Here is a 26,550-nt window from a genome sequence, read left to right as displayed (position 1 = left end):
CGTTTCATCTACTAAAAGCACAGCTTACACGAACATAAAGAACATACTTATAGCTATGGTGTTTGTGTTGCATGTATTTTAACTCTCCAAGTGGTGAAACTTTAGTGAGTATATTCTCAGGATTTTTTTTTTTTTTAAATAAACCACTATTCTATTTTTCTATTTTTTTTAAATATATATTTCATGTCATTACATTGATAGAGTATTGTATACTGTAAATACATCTTTCGTTGTAAATGTTTTCTTAATCAGTATTACTGCGTTGTGATTTTTTATCTTTTTTTTTCTTAAAAACGGTATATGTATTTCCTTTAACATGCATTCCTCTCGGAGTAAAGTAAAGAGACAGGACGTGTTGTGATTGGTTGGGCCTGGGAGCGCGTGGTCGTAACACGCACACCCACCCGTCAGCGGCGACCAGTGATGTGTGATACCGGCCATCTTCTTTCCGATCAGGTAAAATCAAAGTATCGTGTCCGTATCGTGGATACGGTGTCTACGAACGCCTGATGTGTGAGGGTAACCCCAACATTATGGAAGAGAAGGGAGAAATTACAACTATTAAAAATACTTAAAGACAAGTAAACGATTAGTCGGCAAAACATAATCTGAAGACTTCGCTCCAGCGTGCATGGTGCATTTCTGAAGCTGGATCAGAATTAATCAGCTATGGAAGAAGAACTAGAGGAAGATGGGAATTTTTTTTTTTATCTTCGATGAATAGACAGACTTAAGGTGTTGGAAGTGAGGACGTTCTGGTATCACCGTGCACATCACCAGTCCTGACAGGAGGGTTGGGAGACCAGGCGGACCCAGTCAGGCGCTCTCACTGGAGTGCAGTGGAAGCCTCATCCGGTAGGTTACCTGGCAAACTACAAGCTGCTGACAAAAAAGAAGAGCAACACTTGGCCTTTTCTGAAAGGGGTAGGAGAGTGAGAACCCAGTGCCCTTTTGATGCAAGCAATTTTGTTCAGCCTTTCATAAGATTTTTTTTTTTTAGTTATCCTAGCAAAATTCCTCGTCATTATAGACATAATTTTTTTTTTTATTCAAAATAAGATCTCAATATACATGATTCTCTCTTTTTTGACTATGTACAAGAAGTGCAAAAAAGTCAACCTTTATCACCTTGATCGCCTCGGGATTCGCCGCCCCGCCCTTGTCGTTTGCAGTTGGCTTCGGTAACAGACGAGCCGGCGAAACTCCGTTCCCCGCCCGCCACGTTCACCTGACCCCGCCGGCAACGCCCACAAAAGTGATCAAATATGCAGCTTGTTTTCCAACATGGCCCAATTTCCAGGGAGAGTAAAAATATTAAAACAATAGTTACTATTTGAAATGGATACAGTAGAAAATAACATCTTTACTCTAAACATCTAAGAACTAGAATTTTTTTTTTTATAATAGTCTTTTTTTTTCTTATATGACTAGTTACAAACCTTACAATCATTAAAATATTACTCGGTTATTGGCGACGGCTGCCACAGTGACAACTTAGCCTCTCTGTTCTATTATTTCATCACTATTAGATAATCATATAAAACATCTTTGTTCAAAGAACACAAAAAGACTAGAGAAATCAACCATATGCATACAGTTCAACAATATGCATAACGTAGAAAATATTGAGTTTACAATCATAATCATACTAAAATTAACATCAACATGGAATTTCAGTGAACTGTGCATGAGAAACACACAAAAAACACACACACGGTACCTTATATTCATTTTAAGAAAGATAAATCGGCAAAACTGAAACCCAAAAACTAAAATCATCCAAACAAATGAAAATTAAAGCACACCTTGTCAAAGACAGAAGAAGAAGAAGAAGAAGAAGAAGAAGAAGAAGAAAAAAAAACTACAGGAAGAGTTTAAAAACAAAAAAATAAAGAAGGAGAAACGCTGACAGAAAAACATGACGGTTACATAGTGCTCTGTGTGGGTGTGTTAACATGGCGTGATTTAGGCAACTGGATGGTTCAGAATGGCATGTTGCATTGTGCTGACCCGATGGTACATTCTAAGGCTTTGGATGAGTAATACAATCGTTTATTTTCTCGCCACTTTCCCTGTACTATCCACCAATTAAATATGCCTGAAGTACACCCAGAACACAACAAAAACAAGGAGCTCTAGAGGTCTACTCTAAACAATCCATCCTTCTTTGGGCTATGCAGTTCGTTTGTTTTCTGTTTTTTTTTTTTTTTTTAGCCCCACTACTCTACAATATCTACTAACAATGACACTTAAAGACTTTGGCTGGCTATTTAAAAAACAAACCAACAAAAGAAGAAAAAAAACCAGTTCTTAGGTAGAAAAATCAAAACAAATATTCTTAAATAGGTCAGACCATATATACACTACACTGAATCTACTTTGACAAACTGCCTTAAAATATGCAAAAACCACACACATGTAGAACAATTCAGGTCATACAAATCACATATTCATTTGCACCGTAGATTTTGACTTTTTTGTCTGACAGCAGTTTGGACACCAAACGCCACTGTGGCTTCAAAGCTATTCGTCGTCACGTCTTCGTCGCCGAGAGAGTCTTCCGCCTCTCGAACCCCGTCTGACTTTTAGAGTCAAGAGACTTAGCAGAGAGATCCGACGCAGTCGTTTCAGGTCTGAGCATCAGTCATAACGCAAAAACGAAACTCAAACTCGGAACAGCTACTCGTTCAGTACAAGATTCAGGTAAAGCAGAAAATCTTGGGAAATCTAATCAGCAGTGGTGCTAATGGGAAACACAGGCGGTGGCGGGAGCTCTGGACTCTACACATGCTGTCTAAGAGAGAAATATTAAAGGGAACAGTTGAACTGAACACACTGTTAACACGGCTTCAATATCATTCATGTGGTTTGAGATGTATGGCACTTCACAGGCATGCCTGCAAGGTTAAAGACATGTGCTTAAGAGATCCAAAGGTAGGCTACAAAGGTTTGAAAGACACCTCACAGACATTCAGTTGCTCTTTTTTGCCTCTGAGTGTAATTTTCCCTTATCACCGCTTCAACAGAAGAAAAAAAATCCGAACCAACACACTGTGCATGCATATGTGATTCGGTCACAATATCTGTAACCTTTTACCCCAACTGAAATACAAGGTGCACCTCCGTGTAAACAAATGAACACATTTAAGTCAGAGACCGTCAGCGACCCATGAAGAAGCGAACGACGCAGGTCATGATTCTCAGTCGATGGACGTACCGATTCAGACGACTCCTCGGACGACCGCGTTTACCTTGTGTCAACATTCAAAGTGTGTCTGGTGAATAAAGGTTAGTCGCCTCCGCAGAAGGGAAGGCAGTCTTTAATGCGATGACGTTGTTTTGAGTGTGTGTGCATGAAGTACACGTGAAAAACGCTTCTAACAGACTGTGGCTCCTATGTTAACATGCAGATTTATTCCAAACCGCTTTCACCGTCTCGCTCTTGATGTTACAGGCATGAAGGGTGACAGCTAATCTTGGCCTCGACACCAGCGCGCCCCAGATCCATCTGAAGAGACAACAGCAGAGAACATTCAGCGCAGCCTCACTCAGCTTTGTCAGTTAAAGTTCGATTAGCGCGTTACAAAAGTTTCAATGTTGTCGCTTATTGTTTTATTTTTCATCTTTTCCTCCTACGTTATTATCACACTTTGTAGATTTAGTGATACTCATTTAAAGCATATAAAGATGAAGATAGTGCCAGTGAATAGAAGGAATCGAAAGATATACAAGTATAATAGTTGCCAGTTTTATACATGTGTCTATATATATTTTTACACATATAAATATGAATTCATATACATATTTAATAAAAGCAAGTTAACTTTTTTATCTGTAAAAAATATATTCATTTGTTCGGAAACATGACTAAGTTGCTCTTCAACTTACATAAATTACCTTTTACATTTCATTTGTCAATAATATGTAATGACAATATGGTAAAAAAATGGTTCTTGTGCTTATTTTTTCATATGTTTTATATTATAACAATCAACAGCAGGTAAAATGATCTGCTCAATATCAGTGAAATGGATAAAAGGTCTAGTAATAATTGTCAATAATTGTCATTAACACCACATAAAGTCACCTATGTGTAGTTTTGAAAATACACACTTATAGGTTTTGTGAGGTTGCTTTGAGCTGTTGCGATGTTCAGCCAATAAAGAAAACTCCTTGTCAACAAATACTCCTTTTTACAATATGCTTTTAGTTCATGATTGAAGCAACAGTTTTCAATTCAAACTGATTTTGGTAGATAAATAACCAATACAGAACGTAGACTTATACATGTTACAACAACAAAATCGGTTGTTTATTTTTTGGGATCATCCCTGTGACCTTCGTGGTGATATATCACCATGCAATGAAAACATTCTGCATTGAATCAATAAAATAAAGCAAATAAATGTGTTAATTTCTAATTCCCTTTAACACATCATTTTCACGATACTTGATATAAAGATGCATGCATTGTACCCGTTCTTCTTCCAGTTAAACAACATGTAAGAGAAACATCAATTTACTATCACTGTGGCGTCACGCCAGCTTAACATCTGAAGAGAATTTAAGTTCAAAAGACTTTTCCAAACGGTTCCTTTGAGCTTCATGTTACTAAAGTGCACAACAAATGTCACGTGGAAAAACAGACTCTGCCGTTATCGTTTCAGTGTGTTGTGTGTGAGATGCTGGATGGAGGTGCGGTACATACTGTTCTGATTGAGACTCCTACATCTGGGTCACATACTTGTGACTAGTCAGATGGTCTGCAGATATTATTGGAATCTGATTGAGGGGAGCAAAGAGAAACAGAAGAGGGGAGAAATAAACAGACAGCTGAAATGAGGACAAACTGCACTTCACAGTTGTTACAGGAGAAGCAAAGCGAGTGTGTATATAATCACAGATTTAAAAAAAAAAAAAAACTCTAGCAACGATCAGAGATGAGCCTTGCGCACCTCTCATGCATTTTGCATTAAGGAGACACATTGAAATCATAAGACTGAGAGAAAGTCTGAAAAGTCTGCGCTGGTACGAGGAGTGAGGGAGGGTGAGAGGAAGGAGGCGGCAGAGGAGCAAACCTGATTGGCTGTTGCTGTTGCAAAGGGAACACTTGTGGCAGATGTGGTGGCTGCAGACACAGTGGCTGGAGAAGCACCGTGCATCATGGGTACTTGGAGGGAAAGATCACACAAGCAGTTGAACAACGGCAGATACGAAGCCTCATCTTATGCTTTACACTTCATTTTTAAGTCTGCTCGTAAAATGCTAATAAACATGAGAATGCCATTTTTGAAAATGGTTTCAAATCCGTTCATATCGACTCAAAATTGCACCAAATTTGAAGGAAGGTTAAGTGCAAAACAGGTGACTGGTACTACGACGACAAAAATGAAAAATTGGATGACTGCTGGCAAAAACACTCCAATTACCACTGCAAAAAAAATCCTCTGAACGAACCCTCCAGTGGCGAGTACTACTACATCAACCACTCCGTCTGCTTGTATGTTAATCCTCATGTTTATGTGGCATTCATAACCAGACAGTATAATGAGGTGCTCAAGAGGTTAGAGAGCTTGATACAGAAGTATAATGAAGCAGGGGATTCTGATCTGCAACAAGCATTAGGTGACAGAGAGACCAGAGCGAAAAACGGCTTCTTTTCCAAACCTCAAAGATGTATGGCACAGTGTAATAAACCACAGAACATCAGTCACGTGTCTGACTGCGTTTAAAAAAGATTTACAGTGGCCAGTTTGAGTAAATATCAATGTCTAAATTGACAAAATGGAGAATGTTGCTTGTGCTGTGTGGTCAGTTGAGTGAAAGTGAGACACTAAAATGGGCTCAGAAATAATTGGTAAAGGAAATCTGGCACCTACCAACACTTGTTGCAGGTGTCATGCACAATATCGAGCCTGCCCATCATGCATTGCAATAGGAAGTGGAGTGAATACGGGGAGGGGGAGAAGAAATCAAGAAAATCCATTACAAGTGTTATAAAGTCAGACATTAACAGATTTCATGAGGAGATGATCAAACTGTGATCTGGATATGTTTGACATGCTGGATTTAATACAGGGACAATATCTGAACAGCTGTGACTGGCTTCAATAATAACACAAGTCTGCTGCAACCAAACAAGAGAGAAAAACTCCCTGGCAAGTCCTTCCTTTATCATCTAGCTTTGATTTTACTACTGGGCAGGTAAATGAAACGCAGCCTGTGGCCCAGTTTTCCTTGCCGCAGCTTACAGCCACCGTTTGTACTGTGGAAAGTTTGATCGGCCTATTTTCCAAACCCTCGAAGTTTGGCGCAGTGACCTGACAGGCCAACAGTTTGGAACATGTGAGGATCTGGGTATCTCAATTCCTCACAGGAGGGAATCGATGGCGAGTTATTCTTAGGCTGTCAGATGAGAATATGGGGCGCAGTGTAACATGACTATGCAGTGCCCAGAGGCGAGCGGCTCCACTCGGCTGTTTGTATATGAGCGTTTGTGCACAGCATATACATGCACACACACAGACACACACACACACACACACACACACACAGCCTAATGATACAAGGGTATCATTTCCACTGCTCACTGCTCTGTACAATTTTAAATATTCCTGTATTGTTCTTTGCTATTTTTAGACTTTCTATTAGATTTTCTTAATCAGATCAGTCTAATGGTGTTCTCTCTCCTTCTGCTCTTCTGGTTCTCTGTGTTTAAAAGCACTTTGCTGTTCTGAACATCCGGTAGGCGGAGCTCAATTACACTGCAGAACCATTTGTATTATGGAAAAAAAAAAGGTTATATACTCACAGGCTGTCTATGTTAAACTGTAGAAATATTCCCTGCCTTCATTTCTCCTTCCTGTCTCAATGCTGCCTTTATACAAACACCAATCATCCATAATATTATGACCGGCAACTGGTGACGTTAAAAGCTCATTGTCTCTTTGTCGTGGGTGGGATACACTGAGTTACAGTGAGCATGTCGATTTCAAAGCCGAAGGATCTGAGTGAGATTTACTAGAGCTGCATTGTGATGTGAGAAAACTGGGTAAGAGCATCTCCAAGACAGTATTTCTTGTGAGGTGTTTTTAGTCTGCAGCTATCAGCATCCATCAAAAGTCGTCCAGTGATGGAAAAGCAGTAAAACGGAAACAGGGGTCACTGGGCCAAAGCTCACTGCAGCAGGCGGAGACTGAAGGCTGAACTGTGTGATCTGATCCGATAGACGAGCTCCCGTTGCTCAGTTTTCTAGAGAGGGTAATGCTGGTTCTGATGGAAAGCTGCCATCTGAATGCAGTTTGCTGCGTAAGTGCTGAAAAAAAGGGGGACTACGTGGCATCAGGCAGGTGTAGGTCAACAGGAGCGACGTGACAAGTTCAGACATTTACAGCTGATTCCAAAACAAAACAGGTAAATAAGAGTCATGTGATCAGACATCAGTTATCAATAAACCAAGTGCCACAGACACACAGACTTACCTGATGGTATAAAGGCCGCCTGCTGCTGAAACTGCATGTTGGCCAGGGCCTGTTGGTACTGGAAAACGCCGGCATTGAACATTGTGGTGGCACCGTTGGTTTTTTCAAGTGCAGGTCTCTTTGGTAAAGGAGGCAAGACAGGAGGGAGCCCCTGATGAGGGGACCACACCAAAAAAACAAAAACAAAAAACAAAAAACAAAAAAAAAAACAAAAAAAAAACAAAAAAAAAACAAAAAAGGAGAGGGGGGATGGAAGTGTGGGAAATCAAAGGATGGTAGCAGTGACATTCAGGACAGAGAGAAGAAATAATTTCATTAGAGAATAAAGATTTCATACAGTAAACACAAACATGCAGTGGACTGCACTACTTCAGAGTAAGACAGGGTATTGGTACTGGCTGCAAAACTAAACAGCTATCTGGCTAGAGACCAAAACATAATTACTGTCAAAATCTTTTAAACACTGTCATGAGGTTATTAGTGGACATTTCATAAAGCAGTTTCATTCAACCATGTTTTTCAGTACAACTAGATCCCTCCGTAAAGAGAACTTAAACAAGCCGCTGGACCATCAACAGAAATGATGTAGTTAGGAGAAGCTGCACTGCCTGCTCCATGAAAAAAGTAGACTATAAGCCACATTAAGACTGTCATGACATCTGTTCAACAGTTACACATGCAATATGGGTGACAAAACCATGCAAAGACTACAAAATCCTACTAGACACTACAGTATCGTAACCTTCATGCTCTCAATGAATTGCTTTAGAGATTCACTTGAGGTGATGAGCTGACGTTGAAAAGTGTGTCAAGGTTTCCAAATCAGGAGCTTTTCATTTTTTTTTTTAGGTCAACAATGTTTTGAATCAAGATTAAAAAAAGAAACATTTCAATATTTTAATGTATCAAATCTTACGTGTTGCAATCAGTTCATCACCACTTTTTTCTCTCAGTTTAGTTAATTAATTAAATACATAGTTCAAAAGTATATCTATCACACCACAGCTACATGCCAAGCTAAAAGGTGAAAGGTCATAGTACCAGGTCAAAAGTTGCGTCGAGGGGTCGCTTCAGTGATTTGACAGCCGACTGAGTCTTAATTAGCAGGCAGCGAGCACATGATGGCAATGGGCCAATGGGGGTCAAGCGCATTAACATAAACCAGCAAGCGGAGGTGCATCATGGGGGGCAGCAGTGCAGTGTGGGTTGGTGAGAAAAAAAACAAACAAAAAAACAAACAAACATAAAAAAACAAATCATTGGAATGCAATATACAACAATTACAAGACTAAGGCATGCACATTAATGGCAATAGAGTTACTGAAAAGAGTTATGGCCCTTAACACTAATTATTCCCAGAAGCAAATTTAGTTGATTTACAAGAAAGGAGGATTAACCAGGTGCAAATAACTGCAAAAATCTATAAATAATTATATGCTATTATTCAAATCGTGTGTAATTTTCTATAACAAGCTGTTAATTGATCCTGACTTTTGCTCGTGTTTTGACTCTTCCTGTCACACAACTGATGAAACTGCTGTTTCCTGCGTCTGGATATTTTAACAGAACTTAACAGTGTGTTTTTAAAGTTTTCAACAAAAACTTAATTTCACTATAGTACTATGACTGTGATAACTGCTATTAAGTTACTAAAGTTAAAGGGAGTTATAGCAAAGAAGATACTCTCCCCATTGTATTATTGAAAGACTGCATGTATAAAATGATAAAATGATATTGATTCATAATGCATTTTCAAAACTAGAATTTCTTCAGTTCCATATTTGAATTAATTCCCTGAAATATAACATGACATTAAAAGATCAAACACATCTGCCCCCACTTCTGAAATAGAGTATGAATTTAATTTTATGTCATGATTTAAAGGCAAAGTTAAATTATATCAAACAACTGTCTTCTGGATTACAGTGTCTTTTACAGTACTAGGCCTGGCTGAACATTAGTTTCTCGCCATTTAAATAAAAGTGATGACCGCACTGCAGAAACAAGATCAAAAAGGAGCGCTATAGTCTACACACCCACTGAAGGTGCACAGCCAAATTCACCACCAACAAAGCAGCAAAAGAAGGGCGAGCGGGAAAGGGGAGCAGAAGGCTCAGTCACATACAGTACTTGCATGATGGCCTGCTGCAAATAAAGCAAACGCCGATTCTGTGTGTCTGTCTTACTGAGCCTGAGTTAAAGGGAGCTGGAATAATGAGTAGGTACGGCCAAAACAAATTTATCTATAAGAAACTAGAAAACAGTGTCTGACATGCTACGCTTCAGTTTGATTATCATGTCATTATAACTGAGATCAGGCCCTCGAATCATTCATCTGATTTTATTTGATCGCTGATAGCTACACTAGCTACACACAGCTACAGTAATGTAGTTCTAAAGCCTGAGATATCCTCATTCCTCAGTGGTACGATCTGCAGACAGATACCTACCATGGCTGCAGCAGCCGCAGCCTGGTTAACTTGGTGTTGGGCGGCTTTGATTTTGGCCTGCAGGTGAGCTGGAGGGTGAAAGTACTTGCACTTCTCCCTCGAACAGCGGCCCTTAATGTAGTCCATACACACAGTGACTGTGTTGTCGTTGGTGTCAATCATAGTGCTATCTGCTGGGTGGGCAAAGCGACAGTCGTTCTCCCCACGTGTACAGTTACCCCGCTGGTATTCTCTGCACACCTGGGGCACAGACACAACAGTGAGAATGGGGCTAGGAGCCTAACAGACATACAGAAATGCTCAAATCAACCACACACGACGGCGTTTCTGTTCACTTTACTTCACTTGTGATGAAGTAACCCATCTGTTCGGTAATTTTGGAGCTTGAAAGTCACTGTAGCAGACAGCGCCAACCAATCTTAATGACATGTTAACCCATTACTGCTCATTACTAAGCAGCTCGCACGCTTACCGACTCATCAATCACACATTTATCCATTATTCAAATAAGCTGTGTTGTTGTCCTTCCAAGAGGGGAGCAGAAGGTGGCAGCACCAGCACGAACAGTTAGCACATTGCTTCAGTCTGAAAGTGAGGGCTCAATGGGGCTCATGGGAAAAAAAAAAAAAAAAAAAAAAAAAGAGGCTGGTTACTCTCAAGGGAGGCTGAAGCTGACGTAATCACAAGCCCACGTAATGACACAGACATACACACACAAACACACCCACTGAAAGTGGGCGCACATATGAATTATGAGGCAGCATTTTTGTTTTTTGTTTTTTTCTTCCCATAAGCAAATTTAGACACTCAGAGCCATGCAATAGCCGCCTGGATCGTGTTCAGAATCATTTCCTCTACTAAATGAAACGCAATTTCATGGTGCGTTGTATTGATCTATGCGTTGCTGTGATAGAACAAGTCATTTACCACGTCTGTTCACCGGTCTCACCGCATGCGTTGCATAAAGGATTTGATTTGTGGTGAACTGGTCGCCAGAGAAAAGGCCACCGGCAACGTCATCAACAAAGTAAGCCTTCTTTGTCTCCTGCCCTGACGGCTCATCGTCCACAGACACCCATCGGCGTGAGCGAGGAACATTCCTGCTTTTTTTCAGTGTTCCTCCCTCACACGCTCCAATACATTTATAAATGAATGCACATCTACATCTGCACACTGATTAGTTCCCACCACTGCGACCATCACTATAACTGCTTCTGGTTTTAATAAAAAAGAAAAGGGGAGAGAGGGAGAGAGGGAGAGAGAGAGAGAGAGAGAGAGAGAGAGAGAGAGAGAGAGAGAGAGAGAGAGAGAGAGAGAGAGACTGGCTTGTTGTCAGGCAGAGGCTGGAGAGCCGGGTAAGGGAGGGAGGAAACAAGGGAGAGATGGAAATTGTAAGCGTGGTTGATGAATAAAGAGTAAAGGACAGAGAGCTGGGGATCGAGAGGAGAGACTGAGTCTTTGGGGAGGAGGAGGAGAGTGTGGCTGGCATAGGGAAAAAAACAAAAAAGAAACTGGCAAAGAAAAAGAGGGCTAAATGGTAGCAATGTGATGTTCTCAGCACCAGGTGTGATCGGTGTGCTTCCTTCAACAGTGGTTAATTATGCATTGGAAGACGTTAAATCGTTGAAAGTGCTTAGTCTGGCGAACAAATAAAGGGCCTGTTAATCATATTTCTGTGTCCACATGGTCCCTGTCCCTCCGGGCCGGTTACATCGCCACAGTTGAAGGTAAGCGACGTATGATTTTAGGCATTTGAACGGTTGCTGTAGCTCCACAAGAGAAAGAGACAACTGGAAAATATTTTCTCAGGAAAGCAGTCTGGAGGATTGTCTTCTAAAATAGGAATTTCTCCCAGCCCCGAACGAACAATCTGTAACATATCCACTCGCTGGAATGTGTGTCGGTCCACAGAATTCCAGCTATGTTTATTTTGAATGACAGACACTTGAAACAAAATGATGGCTGGCCTTTTCCTCTCAGATATTTTTAGGAAACACAGTTTTGAAGAAACGAGGCGGAGAAATCCATTCTCTCAATCAGAAAGCTTGACCAGTGCATGCGGCCTGAGCGCCACAGACAGCTGACCGCTCGGTTTGAATATTTAAAAGGGAATAATTGCTGATTATCATTGCAATTGGCTCATAAATATTTCATGTCCTTTGTTGATTAGCCAGACTCCGGTGCCGAATGCTATCAATCTCTCGCCAGGAGATCGTCTGGTTTCACAATCTGGTTCAAGAGCTCCATGTTCTTCTTCTGCTCGCATTTTGGTGCCAATTATCCACAGCCTACCTTCAGCTATGAAATCGAATCAACATTTTTCTTTAATCTTCCTCCCAATTGTGTCCAGAGAGCACAGCAGGTCTGCAGATTGATTCCCTACGTCTGCCTCGATCCCTCGTTCCTGTCATTGAACCGTCGACCCGCTCTGCGTGTCGTCCACTTGCTCACTGCCACTACGGACTCTCTCGGTCTCGCCCCCATTCATTACACGGCTACCCAACATTACGTCTTAAATGTAACCTTCCAAACGTTCCTGCACGCCTCCTGCCTGCCTCCAACGATTTCCCCATTATTCTGCTGCGAGTGTTTCTCGGGTGGAGCTACATAATGGATGAGATTGACTTGCTGTCCAATTAATGATTTTATGAACGCGGGCAGAGGGAGGGGGCTCATCAGATTTCAAATGAGTAATTGCTTTCACGGAAGATGTAAAGATTTTTTCCGAAAACGACACGTTTGTAAACTATAACTTGGAGCTTCGCCAAACAATGTTGCCTCCTGCTTGTTAATGCGACTGACAACATTAATGTTTGCAGAGAGATGCTCTCATTAATGTCTCTTTCTCTTTGCTTAAGTCTGCGTAATGACTGTATTATGGTAATGGGATGTAACAGAATCTGTGTACCAGATACATAATTAAAGTCTACAAACACAAAGTGTTGGAGAAAGACATTCTAAGACGTAGCTTTAATATTCCAATAGGCACAGCCCATATTTCAAAGCCCAATCTGTCCGCATGGCAGGGAAATAAAAGTTCCTGCCTGGTGCTGCATTTACTAGAGTTTTGTTAATCTGTCATTTAATCTGCTACTGATATGGAAGTGACAAAAGAATTATGCTAATCCTCCCATCTGTGTGATCATCGATGTATGAATGTGTCTGTCTGGTCATACATTCTGCCTTTATCCCTGCTCCTCTGTGTGTGGATGTATGGGCTCCTCACCTCCAGTCTGTCCGTCCTCATGAGCTTCTGTGCAGCGGCGGCGGCAGCAGCAGGGACGGGGACGCTGGGGTTGCTGGTGACCAGTACCGGGGCACTGGGCAAGATGTCAGCGGGCATCAGGCCGGGCGACACGGGGCCAAGGTAGGGGTTAAACGCAGCAGCCGCCGCCGCCGCAGCGGCGTTGGCATTCGTTGCAAGGCTGGGTGTGACTGAAAACATGGGCTGTGGGAACATGCAACGGAAAAGAGAGGGTTAGTTAAATATGACAAAATTACCTCTCTGTCACAATCCCCCCCCCAAAAAAAGTTATAGATTTAACTCACAAAGCACTTTTGTTCAAATTACAGTTTGTAAAAACAGCAAAGTTTGATGAGAATGGTGGCTGTGTGTGTGTGTGTGTGTGTGTGTGTGTGTGTGTGTGTGTTTGTGTGTGTGCAGATGGACTCATATCTGAAGAAAAATGAGGAATTCTTTCATAAATGCTGTTTCCACTAACACACAGAGACGGCTGAGAGTCACCAACTCAATCTGATCACATGGTGCGATGCAGCTCACAGAGACAGCAGCCGAGTGCGACCTGCCGGGGAGGCTGGGAGGGATGTACAACCCTTCTGTCTACACTTCCTCACTTCTGCTGAATTATTTTTTTTTTTAACACAGGAAGGATGAAGTGCAAGTCCTCTGAAAAGTACTGAAAAAACAAAACAAACTACTTCTACAGCAACGAATGTCTTTTCATCTTAGTTGAATGCCAGATTTCATATATTTCCAAAATGAAATATCTTTGTCAGCAGTTGATTCATCAACAATGAAGTACATCCTTTGACAAATGACTGCAAACACTGAAACGGACTTGCTGAGCAAATTCCTGAAAAGGGCCGGGTTCTGTGATGCATCTGCATTTGACAAAACTCACATTAACGGCAGGGTTCAAATCACAAGTCGGCGTCTGACCGGCGCAGAAATTTTGACGTCTTCATGTTAGTGAAATCATCCCCAGGGCAACAAAACACAGCAGGGTAAACAAAGGTCGATACTATTCTTGTCGACTTTTCAACACAATCTACCTCGTCCTTGATCTTGACTTATTGACATGATTGAATAATTACAGTGATGCTTTACAGTGTGATTGAGTCGGATCACTGCATTTGCTTTCTGTACGGCTGCCAATCAGAGCCCAGTCCTGACACCACATGGGGTGACTGACCCCCTTTTTCCATGCAGATTGAACCCATTCAGAGGAATCCCCCACCCGCCAAGCAGGGTTAAAATTAGTGGCTTGGCTGGTCAGTGTGAAAACAGCTTTTAAAGCTTTTCCTTTGAAAGCGAAAGCCGATGCAAGTCTGCGACCGCTGCACCTGAAACACAGATCATCCCACATACTGTGGAAAAAAAAATCTCCAATTCTTCTTTTATCACAAATCACACCCTGGATAGCAGTAAGAATAATGAGGGATATCAAGCTGCGTGTGCATGTAAGGAAGGAGAGGGGCTGTGCTGTATGACATTTTGCAGGGTATGGAAGGAAACATCCTTGATACCACCTCCGCTGCCCTTCTCGAAGAGGGATGCTGAGGAGGATGCTGGCTGACTTAGAGCACTGCCAGTTTTCCCTGCACGTTCCTGACCTCAGCTCCAGTCTGAGGATTGTCTCTTGAGCCCCTGCCAGCAGGAAGCAGTGAGTAATAGAGCAGTGGCAGTCAGGGCGGGACATCTACATTCCTCCTCAACACTCCTCACCGCTGTGGGATGACTCAGAAAACAGGAATAATGGTGCGGACTCTCTAATTCATTCAGGGCGGCCCTCCGGAATGTCTGGAGAACGATGTGCTATCGCAAGGTGCTGTGAAAAAGCAACTGTCTTAGTCTGAAACATTCACTCCTCAAGGTTGGACGGGGAAACGCATGATGTCATTGAAAAACATTCAGTCGTGAGGTCTGAACAATGCGGTGAACTCATCCTGCAAAGATGTTGTGACCTTGCTGATGGCCTTTTTTGGAACGTCTCCTCTGTTTGCTCTGAATCACTCCCAGCGCTGATATGACTTTGCAGATTATACTTATAATTTGCAATAGGTTATAAACTGTTAAATCGAGTGTGTGGGTTGTGCTAAACCGAGGATGTTTACACAGTAGGGACAGAAGAAAAAAAAACATCTCAATGCCTACCTCCTGTGTGCTGCAGAGCAGAGGCTGTTTTGTTTTTAACAGCTATTTTATTTTGCCACTATTTTATTTAATGCTTTTTTTTTTTCTTTTTTGCAATAGTAGTAAGCCAAATCACAGCCTTCCCAGGAAAAATTGAAAGTAATTTCTCTATGAATAACCCACCTTTTTCTCTTTGGCCTTCGACACCATGTGAGCTGCTGGTTTTCTTTTCTACACAGTTTCACTAATCTTTATAATGCGTTTTAAATTACCCATATTTTTTATCTTTTTTATCATTTTGACTGCATTTGCGGCATGCGTTCTCTGCATCTTTTATCTATTTTAAGAAAACTGTGCATTATTCTTTTTGTACAGCACTTTGGTTCACTGTGGTATTTTTAAGATGCTTTATAAACCAAGTTTCTTGCTTGCGCGACTGTTTACCAGCGGAACAATCCAGCCATGAACATGCTTTTAAGTGAATCAAAGACCTAACAAACAGCCATTTAAAACAAAACCTCCTTTTATTTTTCACTTCATCAATGCCTTCTTGATACATCTATGTTAGCCGTAGCTGTCTGGGGAGTAGGATATCGTGACACAGCCATAGTTTAAGCAGTGTTCCACTTGGTAGAGGTTCAGTCATTGCAACACTGTTCCACTAGACATCACTGGTTTCATGCTTTTGTGTTAGATTAGCTGCAGACAAGACGCTCGGATGACTGAATTGTGTGGTTTGCTTACCCAGGAACACATTACCACATTTTTCATGACTCCAGCTTCTAGACATTCTGTTAATTAGATTATTTTGTAAGACTTGTAAATGTTTCATCATAACTATTATGGGGGAAAAAAAAACATTGCTAATATAAGACAACAAATAACAACTCAATATGCAAAAATTAACAAGCAAATAAATTAATGTTAAAACTATGTGTATGGTTTCGAACAGCATTCAATCAGAATATTTATGGTGAAAATAAAAATTAAATAACCTTTTTAGCGACGCATTAGTTGGCTCTGTTTTATATCTACATCTGTTACATGAAACGCATTTTGCTTGTCGCAGCCACTTGGAATCTGATCTACAGCTTCAGATTCAGCTAAAACAGCTGCAAAACATGTCTACAGTTCAAATATCTGCTCCTCAAACAAAGCAACAACTCAAACCATGAATGTTCTCTGAAGAATGCTTCCGTCATGACGAAGAGGACTGGTGAGAGAGTGAAACAGATATAACTGTAATGTCGACGGTCTGCTGACGTTGGCTCTCTAATAAAATGCATCATGACCGTCAGCTTTCACGTCCTGACGTAACAGACTCTAATGGCTTCACAGTTTCGTGTGTAAAATTAAAGCACTTCTTCTCCCCAAAGTAATTTAGGAGTGACAGCTGTGGATATAAAAAGTAGATTTGCCAAATATGAGGGCAGAAAGTAGGCTCCAGACACAGGGGAAAGGAAAAGGAAGTGCCTCTGATTCCTGGAAAGCCTCACCCTTTGTTCCTTCTGCACAAAACGTGGTCTGTTTTCTTGACTTTACTTTGTAGCGCAGGTCTGAAGCCATCTCTCTTTACTGCTGTCGTCCTATCTCCTTCACTTTCTCTACCTGTCTTTACCCTGTCCATTTATCTCTTCCCGGCACGTTCGGTTCTCCCTTTCTTCTCCTGTGTCCTTCTCTGTCAGCCTGTCTTCCTCTTCCTCTCTTTTGCCTGACTTTCCCTCTCCCCATGACACAAACAGAAAGGGGGGATCTTTACAGTCCCAGGGAGATCTATCGCTTCTCTAAACCCTTTCATGGTTTCTCAGCTGCTCTCAATGGGCCTCTCTGCTGAGCCCCTCTGTCCCAGATAAGAATGATAAGCCATCAGTGAAGTGTGGACGCGCGTGTGTGACTCCAAGCGTGGAGCATCTCAAACTCTTTGGAAGAGCGTGAGACGACTTCACTCCGCCGCTCTCACTCAGTCAGACATCAAGGGACCAGGGGAGAGACAAAGAAATCACTCGAAGCCCGACTGGCAGGTCTCACCGACCCAGCAAGGTCTAATGGACCGGACACGGGAGGATTCATTTGGACCGGGTAGCTGGGACTCTGGTGATCACCTTGAAGATCCGTGGAGCATGCAGTGGAGTCATAGAGCTATGTGTTTGGTCCAGTTGGCTGCATTGACCTGTGGTTTTTCTAATGAGTATAGTATAGTATAGTAGATCACAATTTGACGACAGTGTGTCAGAACTGAAATTTATTCATCACATAATACTGAATTAATTTCATTAAAGGTTGTATAGAAGATCTTTATTACTAACAAAAATGAATTAAAGCTGAAAAATGGGGTTATTAAGCTGTAGCAGCCTTGTTTTTATCGTGATCAAAAAAAAGAAAATAAACATTCATCAACTCTGGACGTTGTAAAACCAACATTACTTTAGCCAATCAATAACGAGGTAGCCTCGTTATCTATTGGTTTTCTAACGTGTCAATCAACCTCTCTACATTTGTAGCATAACTGTCATGCTCCTACGCCCTTTTCGTACCCCCCTCCCCCACGCGCTCCACCCCTGCTAGACTCTGCTGCCGCTATCAACACCTTTTCACCTGAAGACTTGAGACAATTTTTCTTAATCATAGCTGCAACGTGCTGCCATTTGGCGAAAATGTATGTTTTAATCTTAAAACAAGACTCGTATGAAAAAGTCCGGAGAGTGAGAGGAGGAGGGGGTGGGTTTGTTTACGCCTCCATGCTGTAGCCACACACAGACCAGCTGTGAGCTCCGAGCGTCTGCTCCATTCCTGCAGCTCCACACAAACCTCCCCGTCCTCCTCTGATCCACCAGAGACCAGGGACGGCTCAGGGACAGGATTTGGCGCAAGTGCAGGATTTTACTCATATTTGCTGTGTTTTGTGTTGTTCAAAAGGACACGTTGGTAGCTATGTGTTAGCGCTATGATGCTAAGTTGCTCCATGCTACTTTCTGCGTAAGGTGGAGGCGTTCCTCCGGAGAGAGCAGGGGAGGAGGGGGTGTGGGTCACGCATGCGCAGCATTTCAAAAGGGACTAACTGTCACTGGATTTCTCTCTCCATGCAAAATCCTCTATACAACCTTTAAGAGGTGAAAGAAAGAAAGATTCCACTAAGAAAAAAAATGGATCCTTGTATCTGTGCATTTCTATTTAATTTTCTAAAAATGTTTCTCAAATTGACCACAGGACTGATTTGACTGCTGTGATTGGCTAACGAGTGTCATGCAATCATACTCAGTATTGTCTTGGATTGGACACATATAGAAGCAATGGTTGGGAATCCCTTAATTTCCTATAGCCGCCCCTTGGTTTTCTCAGTTCTTTTCTTTTCTTTTTGTTAGAAAGGCAGCAGACCTGCTCTCTGGTGTGAGATTTGCTGAACCATTACAATGAATCCAGACACTCACTTTTACAATCAGACAAAAGGGAGAAAACCTTTAAAATCAAGCCAATGGCCACTTTTCCATAGTTCCTGTTTTACATCTCATAAAGTGTCTTGTTAAGGTTTTCTTGATGGCTGCACAATTTATTGCAACTGTGTCCCTATTGTGACATCAATACATGCTGTATACGTGTGATAAAAAGCTGAATAAACCTTGTTAGATTATGTTCCCATGCTCTGTGCTCTCATGTGTCGGCCTATCAATAATTTGGCCAATCAAATGGAGTCTTTCTGCCCTAGATGAGGTCAGCCAGGTAGATGTGAGTGGTGAGAGATTAGCGATGGGACAGAAACAAGTGAAAAGTAAGTGAAATCTGTGCAAAGAAGTTGTGGCTATCCTTGAAGGCCCTGTTCCAGGTTTTTTTTTTCTCCTTTTACATTGTGGCAGTAATAAAGTAAGAAAGTAATAAAGTTGGCTAAAACTAAAGTTGTGGAGAGCCAGCTGAGATAAAGTCTCTCTTCTCAGTCACAGCAGGACATCAGATGAACATTTATACCACATGTTCAGATTTTCAGATACAGTAAAAACAGACACAATCATAGACAATGCAAACGTTTTCAGAAATGTTTTCATTAACCTTGCATCAACGTATTAGGATGATCTTTTCTCAGTATTTTGGGTGATCTGGAGCTTACTGTCAATATTCCTGATTCATGAAAGCCAATGCGAGAAAAGAGTGGCATGTACATCAGCGTGCACATGGAAGCCACTGCTCATCACCATTTAAAAAAAAAAAATGTTGTACATATTATAGCTTCCTTTTTTATTTGTGCTATACTGATGATAATTGAGATGTGGAAATATAGTGACTCTCAAATAGATTTGATTAAATGTAAATAAATAAACCTTAATTCTGTTTGAAAAAAGTACAGAATATTTAGACTCACAAATATTGTTAAATTATACTTAAATCCAAAATTAAATCTGTAGTGTAAGTAAATGAAGATTTGTGCATGTGCAGTCATCAGTCTTTTGGCATTGGCTTGATGGTTCTTTACATTCACTCACCACGGGCTGTAGCTGTGTGCCGGGCATCATGGCGTTGGCGAGCTGCATTTGCTGGGCCAGCATGGCCATGTTCTTTTGTTGGATGAGGTTGTTCCTCCCATTGATTTCCAGCTGGGTCTTTAGGTGAGGAGGAGGATGCAAGTACTTACAGTTCTCTCTGGAACAACGGCCCTGGCGGTGCGAGAGGAAGAGGAAGGTGGGAGGAGACAAGCAAGCGGGAGGGAAGAGGAGGATGGAGACATACAAAGTGGTGAATTAGAATGGTGTTTCGTTTAACTGCAGCCTAATGTAAAGAAGTAATGAGCCTTGACTCAAGTTGCTGCCCTCTCATTTAGCAGGCGTTGACCTAACATCCCCCACATCTGGACCTGCCACGCGGTTTATCACGAGGAAGGCTGATCAGTTCTGCTTCTTCTTTTTTTTTTTTTTCTTTTCTTTTCTATTTTAGGACCTGAGGTATGCATTCGCTGCCATAGCTATTTTCTCAAGGTCTCTCAGTCGGACGAATCAGTTCCAAGTTCAAAGATAGAGAGGATTAGTTGTCGATCTGGAGTTGTGCAGCAGAAGCTAGACAAAGACAATATTACAGGGTCTCAGCAAAGAGGAAAGTGATTATTACAGCAAACTCTTATTGGACTGTTTATTAGTGTGCAGCCCTGTACAGTTTCTTGGCACCAACAACAAAGAAAGGAGCAACTCAACTGACAGGATTGTTCATTAATACAGAAACATCTGAAAAAAAAACAGCTTCTGGTTAAAAAAATAAAGTTATAAATCTTAAGAATATTTAGAGATATCGTGTTTTTGTTTTTCATAAGTTCAAGATAAAATCATGAAGAATTAAGTTTTAAAAAGATATTCAATATTATAGTTTATACATAATGAATGTCAAATATTTGGAAGTTTTTGTTTGGATTGAAAAAGTTTCCACTGTATTTTTTGAGAGGCTCCTGTATTTCCTCTTTTCGTTGTCAGTGCAGGGAAGAAGACCTACATTTCAAATATAAAAAAAAGCGCAGGTTCAAAAGGTCACATATCTGTCTTTCAACGAAAAATAAACCCAAGAAAAGGCAACAGCAGCTATTTGAACTGCCGCTGCAGCCGTTTGAACCCCGAAAGAAGGATTGATGCAGGAATATCAATTACAAGACCTCCCCAGTCTGCTCCATGCCGTCGCCTCTCAGGCCGGCCAGCCCGCTGCTGGATGTTTCACAAAGCCCCGAGAATCACCATTGATCTCCTCCCAATTGAGACAAATGAGTTTAATGTCAATATTTCACATCACTTCAGCAAAGAATGTGCTGGTGGACTGATGCTGGATCAATACATGATTGGAGACTTCTGTGACAGTAAACATACACACGACGTGACCAGCTAATATCACTCCAGTGTCTATAGACGGCGGGGTAAGAGTGCGGGGACCCGCTGCTGGGGGTGATTATATTCGTCCAGCAGCCGGCAACCCAAAGGGAGAGGGAGAGAATGTAATTTACGCTCTCATAATGCCTGCTCCACTGAACAGTCCCCCGGATAGGTGTAATATCTCAGATATCTTCCCTTCCTGTTTTTACTCCCTCTTTCTCCCCCGTTCCCTTTCTTTCGCCTCAATCCTCCATACGTCCCGGGCACCATGCTGATATTTGCTCTCTTCATCATGAATACAGAGCAGTGTGAGCACAGAGGTGCCGCTGTGATCTGCGTATGTTCTCGTACGTATGCAGAACGCGAAGAAGAGTGCGATCCCGGATCCTTTGTCGGCTTCGCTCTTTCTTCTTCTCTCACTTCAATCTTCCACATCAATATGCATCCACAACCCGTCTCTTCCTATTACTGCTCCACATGAAATCTATTCCAGTGGGACGGGATCACCAGCCCTGGGAAAACTCCAGCGTATCACCTCCCATGGGGAATTAAAGGTTGGCTGTCATGCTACTGCTTATCTCAGTGAGATTACCTGCTGCTCGCTGTGGTCCACTATGACACCTGCTTTCACAACCTAACACATTGACTCTCCTACTCCGCTTTTATTCCTCTCACTTCTCTGCTTTCTCCCTCCTTTCATCTATCTCTCCCTCTATCTTTCTTTTTTTTTTTTTTAGGTTCCTCGAGCAGCCTGTTCTGCCTAGCTACAGCTGGAGAGGCACTTTGCATTGGCAAGCAGCAGAATGTCAAGAGTTCCTCCAGCATTTTCATTGGCTGAGAGCAGCAGGCAGTAGTATTCCCACCCTGCCGCCTGGCCTGGAGGCACACATTAACAATGCTCCTAGTCTGGCTCATCCCTGTGTGGCTGTGACTATTGATCAGTGCTAATTGGTTAATGTCTCTTGATTTTCGGGCTACATTCCCCCTGGGTGACTAGACTCAAGCATGTCAACTGCAGCCATTTGTGTGTGTGTGTGTGTGTGTGTGTGTGTGTGTGTGTGTGTGTGTGTGTGTGTGTGTGTGTGTGTATGCATGAGCGTTCTTGTATTTCTATCCTTGTCGGGGCCAAATGTCCCCACAAGGATAGCAAAACGTGGAACGACGTGCCTTGTGGGGACCTTTTTCCGGTCCTAAGTAGGAGAAACAGTGTTTTCTTGACCATGTTGTTGTTACTGAAAAAAGTAAAAGTGCAAAAACATTTCTTTAGGGTTAGGCTTTGTTGTGGTGTGGGTTAGGGTTAGGGTAAGGGTCAGGGTTAGGGGCTAGACATGAATGGGAGTCAATGGACGGTCCCCACAAGGATAGAAATACAAGACTGTGCGTGCTTGCGTGTGTGAGTGATCAGATGTGATAATGAAGAGCATTCAGTCCCAGAGCACACTTTAAGGGTGTTCTCTGTTTCAGTTTACAAGAATCAAAGTTCTAATGGTTTTAAACAGTAAATTTACTGGAAATAAACTCCAAAAATGTTTAGTTGATATAATTTTGACAAGAAAGTACAATATATGTGATTTGCATTTATTTCAGAGATTTTTTTTTTTTTTTAAAGCTTCGTGTGAGAATGTACACAGAAATAAGATAAGCACAGTAGTTTATAGGAGCGCGATCACAGAAGATTGTAAGAAAGTTATTTTTTGTTCAGATGCAGTAACAATGTAAAATGACTGAGTTACACCACTTATTTACAACACCTTATTTTAAAAACAGAATGAATTCATTATCTGGATGAGTATAAGGACAGAATCTATCAGCTGCATTGAGGAAGGTCAGCCCACTGACACTTTCCTACCCTTTGTTTTTATCACAAGCGAAATAATCCATACCTCTGCTATTGCATTGCTAGTAAAATACGATCATGAAGAAGCCTGAGGTTCCTGCCAATCACGGGCTGTGATGCTGATGCCGGGCCGCTCTCCTGCCTGTTCTCGCTGCTCTTCTCTCCTCCGTCTAAACAGTGTCAGTGCAGGTTAATGCTGAGCTCGTGTGATCCACAGCAGTGCTCCCTCTGGCTAAAGAGTGTGACGACCAGACTCTGCTTAAGTTGACTCTCTTCTCCGTTCACCTGTCTGCTGGTCCTCCGCCCAGACGTTAATGTGATGACTGTCTCCAAAGCGCTCCCTCTATTGCTCTGTCTTCTCGTCCTCTGGTTTTATCTTCCGTCTCCTCTCTGTTTCTGCTCTGCGGCTTCAATGCCTCGCTGCTCCTCAAAATTACTTCTTTTTTTAAAAAAAATTCAAAGCTACTTTGCAATTTCACATGTTGTCTTGGTAAATTTTAATGAATAGTTTTCCCATGAGTTGCTGTCTTCTTAGATTCAAGAAACTTAAACCACTTTTTGCCTGATTTAATCAAACATTTTCACCTAAAATTAGATGAGAGTGTGGATACCAGAGTCTGTCTATATGGGTAATGGAGTAATCTACACCTATAATTCACCTTCACTTCATTAAAGCAGATAACTCACAAATATATTTCAGATTATTAATGCACACTGACACAGACTTATTCACTATTATTATCTCTCTTTAATTATTGAGTATTGAAGATGATTATTGTTCTTATTCTACTGGATGGAGCAGAAAGGACTGAAGCACTAAATGGCTCAGAGGTTTCTGTGTTTATGTATAAATATGAATATGAAGATAAAAACTACAAAACAAAAGTGAGAGACAAAGCAGATATTGTATTTTTTTCTTTTCTGAGGAGGTGGGGGTTGGGGGAAATGCTAGATATCAAATCAGTATATATATTGATTTTTGGTTAATAACTTATATGCAGCCACTGAGAATTAAAGCTTCTTCCCACTCCTTTGTTTTTGGAACACAGATAGCAAAAGAAAAGAAAAATCCTCATAACCTCCCCATGTCATCAGCGGATATGAAAAAAGAACAAATATTAGAGCCAAAATATGAAAGTACCATGTGATACTACTTACAGTGTAATGAAGGTTTTCTATCGAACAGATCTGGCTTGAACTTTACAGCACAGATTTATGTGCTGTGTTCGTTTCGTTTATTTGTTTCTTGTTGAGCTATTCAAAAGAAATTTATCATCCCAGGTTTCAAGGCTTTCGTAACAAGGAGCATGGGAAGTGCCTGTGTCGTGCTGATGCCTCATAGTCAGTGGTAAATCAGACATTAGTGCTAATTCAGTGCAAACGCTGAATAACCTAATGTTCCATTTTGTTACCATCAAACCTACGGGAGGATTACGAGCATACGTGGGCACCCTGGTCTCGTTATTTCAAGTCACTAACTCACTTCTTTGTGTGTATGTGCTGTGCCACTGCGTTACGATCCCAGCCTCACACAGACAGTCATCGTTCTTGGTGCCTGCGGTACTTTGGCAGCTCTGTGAAGGATGTGTCTGTGGATCTCAAGTGAATAAAACCTGTGGCAGAATTCTTCTCAAATACCCACAACAAGGACGGAGGAAAAGAGAGAGGTACAAAAAACAGAAAAGAAAGACTGACACAGACAGAGGCACAGATGCCAAGTGTGCTTTTCTCCCCGCATTAATATTAATCAAAGCGGTGGTTGGCGGTACATGTATACTTTTCCAGCAGGCCGTTCTGCATGTTCGCTCCCGTAATCGCCCATCGATTCCTAACGATCTTTTAATGCACTCATCCAGAATGACTCATAACTTAACCATACATCCAACCGTCCAGCGCGCTCTGATCTTTTCCGTCTTCCCTCTCTTCTCGAGCATGCATGCAAACTCCACTCAAACCGTGGCGGCCGTCGTTGCGCAGCGAGCGCCGTGACCGGTGTGACAACAGTCGGGCGCGAGCCCGAACAGCCGCCGTCCCGAAGCCTTGTGCATTATTAATTCTCTCCCAGTGGCGCTACCTCTCCCTCCTTCTCCCGAAGACAACCATCAATCAGGAGGGCGCCGTCTGAACGAGGGTCGTGACGAGAATTCGCAAGCGTGGACGTGCACGCGCGCCCGCGCGCCCGCAGGCATGTGTTTTTCCTGACTAAACGTTCCTGTTGGCGAGCATACGTCAGGCAAATTATGACATCAGACTCGGCACAAAGGACGGCCTGTCTGCAGACCGAGAGCGCTGCCAGACTGGCCAGAATCACACAGACGCACGCACACACACACACACACACACGCGCGCTGTAATGCTGCATTTTATTAAGCAAGGCACTCCAGCTGCAAACAACTGTCCAGTCATGCAGCGTGTTCATAACTAAACCTGATGATAAACATGTTTTTTTTCCCACAGACAGAGGAAAGAAAAACCTCTTTTGTTCTTTGTGTGCTCCTCCATCTCTCCCCGTGTCCCCGCTAATACTAGATGTCTATATAAGTCTCATTATCTCTTCCCAATCATTTATCAAATCTGGAACACCCCTGGTGCATTAGTATAATAGCCTGGATCAGTTAATGACCTTAAAATCTCATTTAGCTGGGCAGAGGGATAAGCCTCTGAGACAACGACAAAGATAGATACGTGGACAGAAGGACTGCAGACAGTGATAGACGGGGGGTGGCACGACGCTGCCGGTAGAAACCATAACCGAATAAAACAGCTGGTAACTCAGAAGACCAAGGCTGCCGGGGGAAAGCTGATCTCCTCTACGTCACAAATGATGCAGGGCTGGAAGAAAAGCTTTTAGCTGTAGTGCTCAATTAGCTAAAACACCAATTATAGCCCTCGGTAGCAGTGTTCAGCCCGGCAGAGTGTTAGCATGTTTTGGACGGGCGCAGGCACAAAATCGTTAACACAGGAAGCTAATGACGGGGCAAAATCATTGGCCATTGTGGATAATGACAGCACTCCAGCGCTGTTGAGCTAAACTGTTGAGGGATTGTGGTCCAATACTATACATGGCTGCAAAGTAGTTTCATGTTAAGCTGACATTCAGCTGATTGAAAGTTTATCAGAGATTTTCTTTTTTTTTTTTTTTTTTATTGTTATCAGTAAAGAGTTATTCACCATCTGTGACCGTCATGGGATTTTCAGCCGCTTCACTTTTTACCAAATTTGCCAGTGTTGCACAAGTTGTTCATTTCTGCTCATTGCTATTTTCTTAATGTATTACTATTAATATTCACTTGAGATGGAACCTGAAGTCATTGCCATGCATGTTCAGCTGCTCTGTATTTGTGTTTATGCGTAATTTTAGATTATACATAAACATGGCTGTAACCTCTTGTGCAGTATAAATTTGACTGTGATGTACTCATGCCAAACAGCACCTTTGTTTTAGTACTTTTATTTAGAGACATTTAGTTTCAAAATAGTATGTTTCAGTGAAAAAATACCATATTCCACCACTTATTCATTATTTACCATGATTTCTTTTGCGTCATACACATACCTCCAATAAATGTTTCAT

At 41.9% G+C, this 26,550-nt stretch overlaps 1 protein-coding gene across 9 annotated transcripts in view; it reads right to left on the bottom strand.

Annotated features, from left to right (window-relative positions):
• Window positions 1-279: 279 nt before the first annotated feature.
• LOC115401126 (muscleblind-like protein 1) overlaps window positions 280-26,550 on the bottom strand; it is an 85,636-nt gene continuing 59,365 nt past the window's right edge. For 4 of the 9 annotated variants that reach the window (XM_030109309.1, XM_030109306.1, XM_030109307.1 and 1 more), the window contains exons 3-11: window positions 19,778-19,948; window positions 13,158-13,379; window positions 9,932-10,171; window positions 8,523-8,576; window positions 7,482-7,632; window positions 5,880-5,915; window positions 5,079-5,170; window positions 4,709-4,782; window positions 280-3,508 (exon numbers count right to left, since the gene is read on the bottom strand). In XM_030109309.1, the coding sequence (XP_029965169.1) occupies window positions 4,726-4,782; window positions 5,079-5,170; window positions 5,880-5,915; window positions 7,482-7,632; window positions 8,523-8,576; window positions 9,932-10,171; window positions 13,158-13,379; window positions 19,778-19,948 (1,023 nt within the window). In that variant the 3' untranslated portion in view covers window positions 280-3,508; window positions 4,709-4,725. The remainder of the gene's footprint in view (window positions 3,509-4,708; window positions 4,783-5,078; window positions 5,171-5,879; window positions 5,916-7,481; window positions 7,633-8,522; window positions 8,577-9,931; window positions 10,172-13,157; window positions 13,380-19,777; window positions 19,949-26,550) is intronic. The other 5 variants (XM_030109310.1, XM_030109311.1, XM_030109312.1 and 2 more) reach the window with 5 other exon arrangements.

The sequence above is a fragment of the Salarias fasciatus genome, chromosome 14, assembly GCF_902148845.1.
Source record: "Salarias fasciatus chromosome 14, fSalaFa1.1, whole genome shotgun sequence".
Taxonomy (NCBI): domain Eukaryota; kingdom Metazoa; phylum Chordata; class Actinopteri; order Blenniiformes; family Blenniidae; genus Salarias; species Salarias fasciatus.
Note: the sequence above shows the minus strand (reverse complement) of the source record. Positions and strands in the feature narration are given on the sequence as shown.